Source organism: Herpailurus yagouaroundi, unplaced genomic scaffold (assembly GCF_014898765.1).
Source record: "Herpailurus yagouaroundi ecotype Mexico unplaced genomic scaffold, PumYag 250, whole genome shotgun sequence".
Classification (NCBI taxonomy): domain Eukaryota; kingdom Metazoa; phylum Chordata; class Mammalia; order Carnivora; family Felidae; genus Herpailurus; species Herpailurus yagouaroundi.
In genome coordinates this window covers 8879118-8891223 of record NW_024412467.1, presented here as the reverse complement: position 1 = coordinate 8891223, position 12106 = coordinate 8879118, and the positions used below count along the sequence as shown (strand labels likewise).

The window sequence follows — 12106 nt, the reverse complement described above, 5'->3', positions numbered from 1 at the left end:
GAGCCTGTTTCCGATTCTGTGTCTCCCTCTCTCTCTGCCCCTTCCCCGTTCATGCTCTGTCTCTCTCTGTCCCAAAAATAAATAAACGTTGAAAAAAAAAAATTAAAAAAAAAAAAAAAAAGAAAGAGAGACAGAGCATGAGCAGGGGAGGGGCAGAGAGAGAGGGAGACATAGAATCCAAAGCAGGCTCCAGGCCCAGAGCTGTCAGCACAGAGCCCGACGTGGGGCTCGAACTCACAGACCGTGAGATCATGACCTGAGCCGAAGTCGGATGCTCAATTGACTGAGCCACCCAGGCGCCCCAAATATCTCATTTCTCCAAAGTGGGAACATAGAAGAGCATTCAAGATTTCAACACAATCCACACTTTTGTCAGTTTATACAGAGTCTCCTGTTTTCTTTCTTGTCTCTTTTCTCTCTGGAGTGAGAGTGGAAAAAAATGTCTGAACTCAGTATTTGTGACATGGAGCTCGCGGGCCTGCTCGTTTGTGAGCATGTTTCCCCACCTCCAAGCAGGGCTGATGGCCACTGAGATTCTGAGGAGTGTGGGTCTGGCAGGGGGCCCAGTTCCAAACGAGAGCACCTGGCTCCTACAAGACCAAAGGGGTCCCCCCACCAACTCTGCAATGGCAAGGAATGCCCAGCCCGGACCAGGCTTCAGCAAATCCCTCTCCCAAACAGCACAGCTCAGAAACTGTCCCATGTAGTGAAGTTAAGCCTGGTTTAAGTTAAATGACCAAAAACTACAGAGTTCAGATAAAATTAAAAAAAAAAAAAAAAAGGAGGCTTTAAGGATTGACCTGGTGACACTAGATTTAAGTTTTCATCAACCTCAGAAGTTTGCCATGAAGGGACTTGGGTAAAAGGATCCGGAGGAACTGGGCCATGAGGGTGCAGGGAGAGCACGGGGCCATTTTCCATCATGGTGTCCAAGGGCTACCAGACTTGCAGTGCCTGGGAGTTCTGCTTGCAGCGTGGCACAGGGTGACTCACCCAGAAGGACATTTCCACCCCAGCAACGGTGCTGGGACGAGTCATGAGCTGGCAGTGAGCCTCGGCTGCTCTTTTGTTGGCAGATAAGGTGGCTGACTCACCCAAGGGGATGGTCAGGCATCGGTGCCCAGGATGGAAGGAGAAACTAAGCCACCTTGTGCATGAGGACAGTCTGACAGAGAATGTATTTTGAGTTATTTTGCAGGGTGTTTTCACATAAACCATCTGCTGAGAAAGAAAGCGCTCCTCATTTCTGTCTGATATATTCTCTCTGGTACAGGAGTAGGCCTGGCCCCAAATCCCTCCTGGACTGTGGGGAGCACAATATTGACAGCACGTGAGGGGAGATTAAAATAAAGCCCAAACCAAACATAAGCATTCGGGACTCCAGAGAACGTCTGACAGGAGGGAGAACACTATTAGAATTATTCCTGGCCGGGTTCCAAGCCAGAGGACTGCAACGTGATTTCCGCATACAGCCACTTTTGGGGGATGTCAGAGAAGAGAGGATCGCCTGGAATTACAGGAGAATCCATAAAAACCTTCACATGTAATTGTCACTGACTCAAATCTATCTTTACAATTGCTTTTCAGCTCTCTCACAGGTAGGAGGACCTCCAAGAACCTCAGTTTTCTCATCTGTAAAACAGGGACAGTAATAGTTTCAACACGACTGACTACGTGACAATTAAATGACCCACCGCAGGTAGAGGGGTGGGCACAGTGCTGGGAACCTAGTGCTCAGAAGTGTACTGTCTATTGTGATTATTATCCACCTCCCTAAATAGCCTGCACTATGTTAAATGATGTCTCTGGGTACAAGTAAGGAATAGACAGGGATGAAGAAAGGAAAGCCTGTTAGAAGGTGGGGCTGGGTGGGATTGAAGAATAGTAGAGAGGGGCACCTGGATGGCTCCATCGGTTAAGTGTCCGACTTCGGCTCAGGTCATGATCTCATGGTTTGTGAGTTCGAGCCCGCATGGGGCTCTGTGCTGACAGCTCAGAGCCTGGAGTCTGCTTCGGATTCTGTGTCTCCCCCTGTCTCTCTGCCCCTCCCCCACTTGTGCTCTGTCTCTGTCTCTCAAAAATAAATAAATAAATGTAAAAAAAATTTTTTTTAAAAAGGAGGAATAGAGGGGCACCTAGCTGGCTCAGCTGGTAGAGCGTGTGACTCTTGATCTCAGGGGCATGAGTTCAAGCCCCACATTGGGAGAGAACCTACTTTAAAAAAAAATAGGGGGCGCCTGTGTGGCTCAATCATTTAACCATCCGACCTCAGATCAGGTCATGATCTCACAGTTCATGGGTTCAAGCCCCGTGTTGGGCTCTGTGCTGACAGCTCAGAGCCTAGGCCTGCTTCAGATTCTGTGTCTCTTCCTCTCTCTGCACCTCCTCTATTAACACTCTATCTCTGTTTCTCAGGAATAAATAAACACTAACAATACAGGAGTACAGGTAAGAGAAAAAACCACACACGCATGCACACACACACACACACACACACATTTACACACCCACACCAGACACTCACACACGTATACACATAAATATATTCAAATATACACACAACATACACACTCGTACAAACACACAAATGCACACTCACACACTCTCTCTTTTTAAAAAATCTAACAATATTAGTTTAGTTCGTGTATTTCAGAAAGGTTTTTCTCTACCAGTAAGGCTGGCCTACCCAAGAGAAAAGTCAAGGCCCCTGTGACCTCACGGGGTTCAGGAAACACTGTGTGCAGTGCAGGGACATGAACTGAAACAGTTCCAGTGTGGGCACTTGGCACACTTTACCAAACACAAATACAACCCCACCATGAGTAAACTTCAAAGTCAACATTAAAGATTCTTGTGATAAAAAAAAAAAAAAAAAGTTTCTCTTAACTGACCTGCACTTACCCAGCTTTCTGAATTAACTGACATTCTGTTCCATCTGTAAAACAGTACAGAGGCATGCCCCCTCTACCCTAAACCACCCCAGCTGCTAGGCTGTGCTCAGGACCCCTGCCAGCTGAGCTATGTTCTCACAAAGGGTCAGCTGTGTCTGCTCCTAAACTGGTTTATGTCATTGTACTTCTCTGTAGTTACATAATTTGATTAACAAATGTAAAAAGAGAGTTGCTGATTCTAAGAAAGCTAAGTTGGGCACTTAAGGGAGCAACTTGATGAGGGCTAGTCACCAAAAGAATTGTCAAATGAGGTACGGGTAAGACAATTTGCAAAGGGCCATAAAAGAAAAAAGAAAAATCTAGAAGAACTCTGCATTCAGACTGTTCCTACGTGTCTTTGAAGATGGCATGCATCATTTATAATGACTCTCTACTTTACCAAATTTTTCAAAGAATCGACCACTACTGCTTCTCACAACTACAGGGAAAATGTCTATGGTTTTGATAAACCTAATAGCCAACAATTACTGAGTATGTATATTGTGCAAGGTACTTGCTGAGTGCTTCTTGTATGCTTGAATAGTGAAAGAATGAACCAACTCAGCACACTGAAACAAGTATTTTTGGAACTTTGCTAAAATATTGGTTCTATTTCGGCTACTGCTGGCTTTTAGAATGTAAATTGTTTTGTCTCGTCCCTGTTCTTGCTTCAGTTGAACAGTGTGAAAGAGAAATCATTTCTACCTCTGAGCACATAGAATGTCCCATACCATGGGAACAGAATCCAACACAGCGGCTTGCCCCACAGCCGAGCTCACGGCTCAGATGCTCACAGCACAAAGCTACGCTAGCAGAACAAGCATCAGACACAGAACCTTTCTCCTGAACTGCAGGGTGTTAACAATGCCTGAAAACACAAGGCCACAGCAAGTTGGAGCAACGTGCCATATGGTGAGGATTGTTATATAATTTCTAAGTCAATAGTTTAGAGGCTCTGGGCCAGGAAATGCTCATGTCCACATTGATCCCAGATATGCCACCACCAGACTGGTTTTTATTTTTATTTTCTAAGAATTTTTTTAAGTTAATTAGTTAATTAATTTATTTATTTTCAGAGAGAGAGAGAGAGAGAGAGAGAGAGCACACAAAGAAGGGGCAGAGAGAGAGGAAGAAAGAGAATCCCAAGCAGGGTCCACACTATCAGCACAGAGCCCGATGCGGAGCTCGAATTCACGAACGATGAGATTATGACCTGAGTTGAAACCAAGAATGACGTTTAACTGACTGAGCCAACCAGGCACCTCAAAGACTTTATTTATTTATTTGTTTGTTTATTTAATATTTTATTTATTTTTGAGACAGAGAGAGACAAAGCATGAGCAGGGGAGGGGCAGAGAGAGAGGGAGGCACAGAATATGAAGCAGGATCCAGGCTCTGAGCTGTCAGCGCAGATCCCAACACGGGGCTCGAACCCACAAGCTGTGAGATCATGACCTGAGCTGAAGTCAGACGCTCAACCGACTGAGCCACCCAGGCGCCCCTCAAAGATTTTATTTTTTAAGTAATCTCTACACCCAACGTGGGGCTCGAACTTACAACCCCTAGATCAACAGTTGAATGCTGTACCGACTGACCCAGCCAGGTGCCCCTCACCAGACTGGTTTTTATTTCTGGCATGAAGGTTTATAGAAAAATAGGTCTGTGAAAAATATTCCCTCACTAGGAAGAAAACTGAAACCAAGGGGCAGTCACTGTTATTTACCAACATGGTACATTTTAGGCAGTGACGAAACATGGATGCATTCATTGTCGAGGCCTTAATTACAAACAGTAGTGATTTAAACATTTACAAAGGCTGATTACCTGTCTGTATTCACTACAATAACTTTATAGTCCTAAATGTGGTTTTATGTCTATGTGCATGTATATATGGGTGAAGAGTAGAGGAAGGTAAGAGTTTATGTAGAAATATACCAAGGTTTGGGGGCCTAATTCTGCAGATTACTTCTGTTTTGTTTTGCTTTTTTCTTAGTTCTGGCACAAGGGTGTTTGCTTCAAAGACTCAGAATAATCTGCCACACAAGCATTATTATGCCTACCTACCCCAAAAGTTATAATAAATAATACAGTTAAAATGTAAAACGTCTCAAAGCCTGATTCAATGCAATGCAAACCACTTAACAAACGAGTCTTTGACTTGCCTCTGAAAAGTCCACTGGGACAGCTGTGTGACCAGCACAAAATGTCTGATTCATGTTTTATCAGAGAGCTAGAGGGGATCTGAGATCACCCTGGGCCCTATCTCCTCCTTCCCCAGATGAGGAAACAGATCCCCCAAAGTGAGCGGCTTGTGGCAAAACCAGGTCTGGTCAACCCCAGTACAACGCATTTTCTTTCCACAGGGCTGATGCTATTATCCTCACGACTTCCACCATGTGACCACGATAAAGACCATAAATATTAAGTGAGCTTCTCCTATGTGCCAAGCACTGGCTTCAGTACTTTCCACAAACAGGTCATTTGGTCCTCAAATCAACCCTATGAGATGGGAATGATTATTGTCCTCATTTAACACGAGTGCAGTGAGATTCAGTGGCTCACCGGGCCTTATAGGTTGAAGGCAGTGAGGCCAGGATTGGAACCTGGGCAGTCTGGGGGGGGGGGGCAGGAGCCCACATTCTTCCTTCTAGCACTGCAATGGCCGGCTGCCATGGCCATTAGACACACTACATACTTGTGCATTTCTACGCCTCAAAGCCTGAGAGTGAAGGGTGTTGCTGTCACTTTTAACAAATAGTAAAACAGAACAATCTGACATACCACATGAGACTTAACGCCCCTGCCTCTGGTCGTTCTCTCAAACCCAGTGCTTTTGGTCTTTTCCTCTCTCCCTCCCCTCCTCCTCACTCCTCCTCCCCTCCTCCCCTCTCCTCAACCTAAGTTCTGAGAGCTGCCTTGAGAGCTCTCAGTCAGTATCAATGATGCCATTATTCACTGAGCCTGACAAATAGGTCGGTTTCAGGAAATCTGTGCTTCCCTTTCTGCATTTCCTCTATTTCTCATCAGAGAATCAATGCCTTCTATCTTAATGTTTCTATTCACAATTAAGAAGGAATTGTGAATTCTTTTTTAATGAAGAGAAAGGAAATCAAGTTAGTACGAAACCCATCAACTAATCTACCAGTAATGTACTTAGTGGGCAAATTATGAGTACAAACAAATCTGAGAACAGTTGGCAAGAATTTTACTTTTTGCTAAGGTGGTCACTGTATTTGTACAATAATACCACCATCCAAAGAACAAGAGAATGTCTCTCTGAATTTTGTAAACAGACATTGCTCTGTGAGCCGAGAGAATCCATTCAATGGAACCCGCTATTTGATGTGATCATGCAGACCAGAAATGGTAAACTTTAGACTATCAGTATGTTTAAAAATCATTCTTATCTTTTTAAACATTTCTGAACATACTAATTTGTAATGCAGATCTCCAGAAATCTTTAGTTTCACATTTGAATTTTATCATCTGTACTGAATAAAATTATTTCCCATTTAAAAAAAAAGTTTGTCCTATATTCAGGGATATGAGTGATATATTGCAGAAGACTAGAATGGTCTCTTGGGCAATAAGAGTGGATGTGATTCTAGAAGATAGGACAAAGAAAGACTGCCTCCCTTAAGGATTATTTTAACCATGTCACCCCAATAGTCCCTGTTTTTTGGGGTTTTTTTACTGTATCAGTCTAAACCAATAATCAGTCTAAACTAAACTCAGTTTAATTTTCTATTATCTGGCCTCAGTCAGCAAGTACAAATAGGTCTCGCACTGCTTCCCCCCACGACACACCTTCTGTTAAGACAAGTGCTTACACTGTGCTCACTCCAACTTCTCCATCTTCACTCACGGAAAAGCCAAATGAGGTGTCACTGATGGGCACCTTCCACTGGTCAGTGCATTGAGTTACAACAACATATGAGACGCATATTGTCGCCATGTTTCCCATTTTATAGAAAAGAGACTGTGGCTCAGAGATTAAAGAAGAGAGCCAAGGCAGCGGTCCTAAGACTTAAACTCAGGTCTGACTTTGAAGTCCCTGTGCCCTCCTTAATGCCATGTTGCTTCTCTTATCTAGAAACCCTCTATGCTGGTTTTTGCTACACCTATGGACCTTCACTTTCCTGCCCAGTTTTGGTCCTTTCTCCCCTAAGATGCCTTCCCAGGCAACTGTTCAGCCCTTCCAGATTTTGCCCTTCCTTGAGTTTTCCATACCACTTAAAATGTGTGAAACAGTTAACTAAATATTCTCTCCAAATGTTTACTGTTGTTATGCAGTCCTTTGCTTTCCACCTAACTTTTTGATTCTCCAGGGCTTCCGAGGCTGCACACACAGTAGGGATTTCATGAACACTTGAGGAACTGAGACCTTCTGACTCCCTGGGTTATACAAGAGGAACCACAGCACTGGGCTGGGGACACAGAATTGGTGGTGGGGAGTCATGGAGAAGAAGGGGAGGAAGGTAGACTGAGGCTATGGAATAAAGGACCCTAAATGTAGTTCAAGGAGTATAGATTTTATCTGTAAGTTGTGAGGAGTCCTTGAAGGTATCTGAGAATTGCAAGGGAAGAGTTCTAAGTCAGGAAGATATATCTGGCTGTATCTTTTTTTTTTTTTTAATACAATTTATTGTCAAACTGGCTTACATATAACACCCAGTACTTATCCCAACAGGTGCCCTCCTCAATGCCCATCACCCACTTTCCCCTCTCCCCCACCTCCCATCCACCCTCAGTTTGTTCTCTGTATTTAAGAGTCTCTTGTGGCTTGCCTCTCTCCCTCTCTGTTTGTAACTATTTTCCCCCTCCCCCTCCCCCTCCCCCATGGTCTTCTGTTAAGTTTCTCAAGATCCACATGAGTGAAAACGTCTATCTGTCCTCTGACTGACTTATTTCCCTCAGCATAAGACCCTCCAGTTCTATCCATGTTGCTGCAAATGGCAGGATCTCATTCTTTCTCATTTATCTGCCTATATCTTGAATAACATCGACTGAACAAAGTTTGGACTTTTTATAGCCACAGCATTTGTCCTCATGTTTCTGTTATAGTGGAAATACATTACTTCGGTAGTTTATTTAAATCCAAAAGCGCGCGCACACACACACACACACACACACACACACACACACACACACATCACTGTGCTAATACTCAAGGCAGACTATTTTAGACTCAGCAGAATTTGTCTAAAGTCCTAATGGGCCAATAAAAAAAACAAATTAATTACAAGCAACATTCAGAAGTGATTATTCACTTTAATAGAATACATTTGCTACAGGTGTAGGAATGATGTTTGAAAAGAAAGGCAAATTTACCCACTGGGAGCAACCGAAGAAATTTTCCTAGTTCCAGACTGTTCACTTTTGAAAAAATTATATGGCAAATAATTTCTCAACAAGTTTGCTATATGTGGTGAGGAAAAGGCTATCACTAGGGGCACCTGGATGGCCCAGTCCGTTGAGCATCCAACTTTGGCTCAGGTCATGATCTCATGGTTTGTGAGTTCGAGCCCCGCATTGGGCCCCAGCTTGGAGCCTGAAGCCTGCTTGAGATTCTGTGTCTCCCTCTCTCTCTGCCCCTCCCTGACTCATACCTTGTCTCTCTCTCTCAAAAATAAATTGTTAAAAAAAAAAAAAAAGTAAACGATAAAGGGACACCTAGGTGGCTCAGTCAGTTAAGTGTATGACAGGACTCTTGGTTTCAGCTCAAGTCATGCTCTTACGTTTTGTGGGTTTGAGCCCCGCATTGGGCTTTATGCTGATAGCATGGGGCCTGCTTGGGATTCTCTGTCTCTCTCTCTCTACACCCCTCACCTCTCAAAATAAATAAACATTAAAAAAAAAGTAAATGAGAAAGTCATTCAGCTGATGGTCCTATAAGTAGAGATGAGGAGAACACAGTCATTAAGACTAAATAAAGAAATGGGGACATAATCAAAAGAGTAGGAATCAGGGGCTCTTGGGTGGCTCAGTCGGTCAAGTGTCTGACTCTTGATTTCAGCTCAGGTCATGATCTCACTCATGGCTCATGAGTTTGAGTTCTACACTGGACTCTGAGCTGATAGGTTGGAGCCTGCTTGGGATTCTCTCTCCCTGTCTCTGCCCCTCCCCTGTTTACAATCTCTCTCTCTCTCTCTCTCTCTCTCTCTCTCTCTCTCTCTCAAAAATAAATAAATAAACATTGTTAAAAAATTAAAAATTAGTAGTCATCTATGTTCGATGGACTAGGAATGAAATGCCTCAAGGAAAGAACACTAGCAAAATGTGAGGCTGGGAAGGCATGTTTCCCTGAGGAACGTGGAGTTCATATCACCAATGACTGTAAGAACACTCAGGACGTGAGCGGGTCCTGGAAACCAACAGCATCTCTGCTTTCCTTGTATTGGTGGAGAGATGAATTCCCACAGTGCTGGCAACGAGGAAAGACACAGCACATTAAACCTCTTCTTCACGTGATCATCACAACAGCTAGCATCTCTGGCTTGAGGTGGTTCCCCATTATTTCTAACTGATGGAACACCTCTGAAGATACTAACATCCTTCACAGGTGAAAAACCAGAGGCTTAAAAAACAAAACAAAACACACCCATGACTTCTTAGCAAGTTAGTGGCAGAGTCTGATCCTGAAATAAACCTTGTTGACTTCAAAGCCCACATGCTGGAATTGGAAAGAATGAGTGTGAATTTTATGCGAAAAACAGAATTCCAGAGGAAAGAAAACAGACGAAGAGTCCTGAGACCCAAAAGTCATGGAAGAGAGAGTCAACTTACCAGCATATTTTGTAGTGTTAGATTCATCCATGGACCAAAAGCAATAATCGAAGGCAAATACCTGAAGGAAAGAAGAAAATATTAAAGATTAGTAAGCTTCTAGGAGTATATCAAACTGCAAAAAAGAATTCACGATGAAGAAGAGGATCCCTATTACTGTCTGATGAAGACAATAAACACTATAGGTTTAATGCTTTATTAATCCTAAAGTTTCTTTTGGACTACACTGATGGTTATCTTACTGGATTAGAGTCCATTGCATATGAATAGGCTATTCATCCAGAATGCAAACAGCCAGCTATCTTAACCAAAAAAAAAAAAAAAAAAAAGACAATACATTTAGTAAGAAAAAAACAATGACTTCTCACCCAAGTCCACAGTTTCTGCATCTGCTAAAGCCATTGGCTAGATTCCCATGGCTTCTCAAGTAACAACTTCCCATGGTTTCTCAAGTGATCAACTTGCATTGGAACCATTTCCTTCCAGCTTTCCATGATGCCACCATTTGTAGCTAAAGCTCCAAACTCCCCACATTTCCACCTTGGACTCTGTTCCCTGTTTCAGCGTGCCATCTCGGGCCAAGTCTTGCTAACAAACTGATAACTCACTCTTGGGTGTATTTCTGTAGAGTTACCAAATGACTACTATGTATCGGGAGAAGTGATGCTTCTCCCATTTGGAATCTCATCCAATCACAACTTCCATGCATATAACCATCACTCGTGTTCCACCTGTCATTAGCAGATGCACAGGGCAATGTTCCCCGAAGCATGATCCAAAAACAGTAATTTTAGGAGATATTCCATGAAAAAACAATTAAATTGTGTTGGAAATTTCACACTATTTGAGATCCTCAATGCAATTCTCAATATTAAAGGCTCTGAAAAGTTATCCAGCAAAGAAACCCATTTAATTGCTTAACTTTATTTCTCCAATTAATTTTCGTGAAGAGACCCTTTCTTAAGTAATGCCTATGAGCATGCCTTGACACTATTGTTTCTCAGCATACAGCCTTAGCAAACTCTGGCCCAGAGGACCCAGTAGCCACTTTTCTGGGCTCCCGGCTACAGCTTTCCCCCCACCCCCCCTGCAGTCCAAACAGCAATTTACAGACCTCCCACAGACAGGAACCCTTTAATGCTTAATCATTTCCTAGGGATTGTAAGCACTGAACAACCAGAACCCAACCTCTGTGAGCTGGCATTGAGACTCTCTGCAAAGAGGCATTTCCAGTCCATGCCCCCTAACTTCCTTATGCTTCTGCTGAACTTGTCTGTACCTTGGAATCAGTAGGAACAATTCCACCCCTGTCCTTGTTCTCTTCTTCATTTACACCCTTCAAAATGCTTCTTCTTCTTCTTCTTTTTTTTCGTTGTTTTTTTTTTTTTTTTTTTTTGAGAGAGAGAACATGTGAAGGAGAGGTAGGGAAAGAGAGGGAGAAGAGACGAGAGAGAGAGAGAGAGAGAGAGAGAGATAGAATCTCAAGCAGGCCCATGCTCAGTGCAGAGCCCAACTCAGGGCTCAATCCCATGACCCTGGGATCATGACCTGAGCTGAAAGAGTTGGACACTCAAGCACCCAGGTGCCCCCAAAATGCTTTGTATTCTTAAGGCCCAATTCAATACATTTTTCTTCCAGGAAATATTCATTGTCTAAATCCAAAAGAATTATCTCTCCTCTCTGAAATCTTACAATGTTGTTTAATCCGGTTTCTCACAACTCTGACGCCACTGATCTGTTTTTCATTAACCATGTATATGATCCTTGCATATGGTTTATCTCCACTGGTCAACTAAGTTCCTTGAAGGCAGGAACCATACCCAATTCACACTTGTATCCTAGAGTTTTCACAGCGGTTATTTGTAATAATTTATTGAGTGATTAATGATACCGAGACCTTGCAAGAAAGCAGGTACTTTCTAAATCGTAAAAAGATAAGTTATGCTCTGAAGAGTTTCAGTACTACATACACTTTCGTGCTTTTACAACCGATTCAGGCATATACAATGCACAACACTCACACCATCAATCTCAAATCCAAATTCAATTCTATTACTTATACACACTATTCATTCTGGCCTTACAGTAACCAAGGTTAAAATGAACACTAGTTTCAGCCAACAGAGTGTGGGATATTTACTACATTCAAGGGCTCTTCCAATGACTTGAGAGACCACACAGGAGAAAACCAGTTAATCTTCCTGCCTCTGGGCAGGACTGAACTTCAACACTTCTCCTGAGACATGATGATCTGTCTTGTTTTTAAACATTTCTAGAAAAGGAGGTTCCATAACCTCCCTTTAATGGCATCTTATGACACTTAACTTCCATTTTCAGGACATTGTTCCCTTCCTTTTGACCTAAGTCAACTCTCCTTACTTTATTTATTT

The 12106-nt window shown here is 42.9% G+C and overlaps 1 protein-coding gene across 1 annotated transcript in view; it reads right to left on the bottom strand.

Annotated features, from left to right (window-relative positions):
• The window catches only part of KIF13A (kinesin family member 13A), a 270175-nt gene that overhangs the window by 97434 nt on the left and 160635 nt on the right, over nt 1-12106 (bottom strand). The window contains exon 6 of the mRNA XM_040460494.1: nt 9717-9777. Within this exon, the coding sequence (XP_040316428.1) occupies nt 9717-9777 (61 nt within the window). The remainder of the gene's footprint in view (nt 1-9716; nt 9778-12106) is intronic.